Source organism: Morone saxatilis, unplaced genomic scaffold (assembly GCF_004916995.1).
Source record: "Morone saxatilis isolate NCDOM2014 unplaced genomic scaffold, NCSU_SB_2.0 Contig8, whole genome shotgun sequence".
Classification (NCBI taxonomy): domain Eukaryota; kingdom Metazoa; phylum Chordata; class Actinopteri; family Moronidae; genus Morone; species Morone saxatilis.
The window spans coordinates 5,732,974-5,735,873 of record NW_023340257.1 but is presented as its reverse complement, the minus strand read 5'-3'; the positions used below and the strand labels follow the sequence as shown (position 1 = coordinate 5,735,873).

At 40.9% G+C, this 2,900-nt stretch overlaps 1 protein-coding gene across 1 annotated transcript in view; it reads left to right on the top strand.

Moving 5' to 3' along the window:
* LOC118341972 (chloride channel protein 2-like) overlaps positions 1-2,900 on the top strand; it is a 149,556-nt gene that overhangs the window by 135,967 nt on the left and 10,689 nt on the right. Inside the window, exon 19 of the mRNA XM_035680397.1 lies at positions 1,100-1,204. Within this exon, the coding sequence (XP_035536290.1) occupies positions 1,100-1,204 (105 nt within the window). The remainder of the gene's footprint in view (positions 1-1,099; positions 1,205-2,900) is intronic.

The following is a 2,900-nucleotide window of genomic DNA, read 5'->3' as shown; positions in this document are numbered from 1 at the left end:
CACCTACACCTTACAACCAATTAGAGGACAGCAGCGAAGGATCACAAGCTATCAGAGACAAGAGTGTTAGTCCGTCAGCCAATCAGAAAACAGTTGCAGTTATCGAGCAGCTCAATGTTCATCTTAACTGCTAAAAGTGGTGATACTGTCATATACCAGTACAGTAGCATAGATGAGTCGTTCTCCAACTTTTTTCATTCATTTTGAAATATATTTTCATCCAAGTACCCTCTGATCAGAGCAAAAAGGTCCAATTCCTTGTTGGTTTTGTTTGACAATCAGAAACATAAGAATATGACCCGCCTTATCCTTTATATCAGCTATCACACAGATGAGAGTCTTGGTATGCAGTATGTGTTCAAAAACCTATATTTGTCTAACTTGATGACATCACACCATGACAGACCTGGCTTTTTAGATTCCTCAATATTCCCAGACGGGCCGATTACCCTGGAGTCTTATATTTTTGGATATGACATCATTCATAATTCATCCATCAACAGCACCTCTCATTTCCTCTCTGTCAGCCACACATTCCTCACACTTTAATCCTCTGTGCGCTCTTTTTTTTCCCTCGGAATCACTCATCGTTCACCTCTCATACATCTGCCATGTCATCGCTTCTCCCATCCTTATTCGCCATTCACCTTCCTCATTGTCCATTGTTGTAGGTCTCGTATGATTTATAGAGTCATTCAGTGCGGCGCCCGGTCCATTGATTGTCTATCAGAGGGTGGTGATTTTTCAGGAGGTGCTATGGGATGATTTGATGCCTTTTCCTTCTGATTAGTGACTGACACCAGACATAAAGACATTGTCTGTTAACAGCATCTATTACACACGCTGTCACTCCAAGTTTATAGTCAGACGTTCAAAAAAATAAATGTTTGACCAACAAAGCCAGGCTAGAACACTTAAAGTATTGAAGATTAAAGTCAAGTCAGTGTCCCCTGGATGTGATCCAGTTTATTTGATTACCTCTTTATTAATTAATACTACACTTTCTACAAAGGCACTTTTGTACCTCCTCTTGTTAGCAGTTCCTCAGTGATGTTTATCTCTCATCTCCAAACTCTCTCCTCCTCTGTGTGTTTTACAGATTGCAGAGTGGGAGGAGATGCAGCTTGATGAGCAGGTCAACTTCAACAACTGCAAGATCGACCCCGCCCCGTTCCAGCTGGTGGAGCGCACATCGCTGCATAAGGTCTGATTGTGTGTCTCTTATACTGGAGCACAAATGTGTATCCTTGCTACTAGGTGTGTGTCTTTACGACTGTTTTTCAGTTTATCTACACTGATTTAAAAAAAAAAGACAAAATACCTGGGAATTTTGAGTGATTCCTGGTGCAGAACAATGGCTTTGATTATGTGTGCAAGAGTGAAAATATTAGTACTCTGCAAGATATGAATGAGTACTCCAGAATTTAAATAACTAAAAGGCAGTAGTAAACAGAAAAGTTTTAAGATCCAAAAGAACTTATAGTTGCAGCAAAACCTTAATTTTTTTGAAAGTTTGTTGGTTTTTGCTATTTGATTCACAGAGAGAGAACTGGAGTGATGTGTTCCACTTTCTTGGATTCCTTGGAGAAATGTACACTCAGTGCAGCTCCCTGATCGACTTTTTAGAGACAGCATTGTTATAGTAGTCAAGCCTTCTAAAGATGAAAGCACATTTCTAAATCCTGATTTTACAAACACTTATTCTGTGATTTTATTGGAAAAAAGAACAGAGAATGGAGCCTTGGGGACCTCCATGTCATTTTCTACTCAGAAGTGTAATTCCTGAACGACATAAAGTAGACACCTATACTTCAAATAGGATTTATGTGATCACAGTTACTTTACTAAAAGTGAACAATTAATTTATTTTAAGTTTATACAGTGGTCAAACAGAATAGAAATGCACCACTGACACTTAAACCAAACATTTTTTAGACCTTTTCAATTACTTTGGACATACAGTTTGCAAGAATTGATCACGCTGTTCGACTGCCAGACTGTTTTGAAAGTAGGAAGACACAATATTTTTAAGGTTTCAGGTGTAAACTGTCATGCACTGTACCCAGATTATTTTAATGTTAGGACGTTGTTTTTATAAATAAGTGTAATGCATCAATGCATTGTTACATATTCATATAACTAAAAATCCAGGAAAGTTCAATAGTGCTAGCAATTGAGTGTTAAAAGTTCAACACAAACTTGGAAAGTGAACTGCTGCCGGTTCTAATACTCTGGATACTCCTGGTGCTCCTGTGGTGTGTAGTGACATTGAAGGAGCATGCAAACAATCCAAAAGAACACACACACGCACTCAAGCCAAATCTTCCCCTACTGAGTGAAGGAGAAAGTGAAAGTACAATGTGAAGAAAGGAGCTTCAGCTCTTTAGTGCTTGTGTTGATTTAATTTTCTTACTGCGGCACAGTCGCACACCCTGAAAAAGGCTCTGTCTCCAACACACACACACAACACACATAGGTGAGCTCTTTCTGGCTTGCCTGTGGCTGTGGCAGCGGTCTTATGTTCTCCATTCATAATGCTCTCTCTCCTCCTCTCCCCTTCTCTCTCTCTCTCCTCTCTCCCTCCCTCCTCTCTATCCTCTCCTCTCTCTCCGTCTCGCCTCCTGCCTCATATCTCCCTCGATCCTCCTCTCTCTCTCACACTCACTCACTCCACTCACTCCACTCCCACTCCACTCACTCACTCACACATATATATTCTCTGGGCACTGTGTGAATAGTCTTTAAACATTTAAGAGAGGGATCCTGCACCAATCCATCTCACTCCCCTCCCTCCACTGCACCCTGCCAAAAGCCAATACCACGCACAATCTCCTTCAGCATATTAAACACCGCCCGCCACCACTTCCGCTGCTGCTGTATGCTAGAGAGAGAGAGAGAGA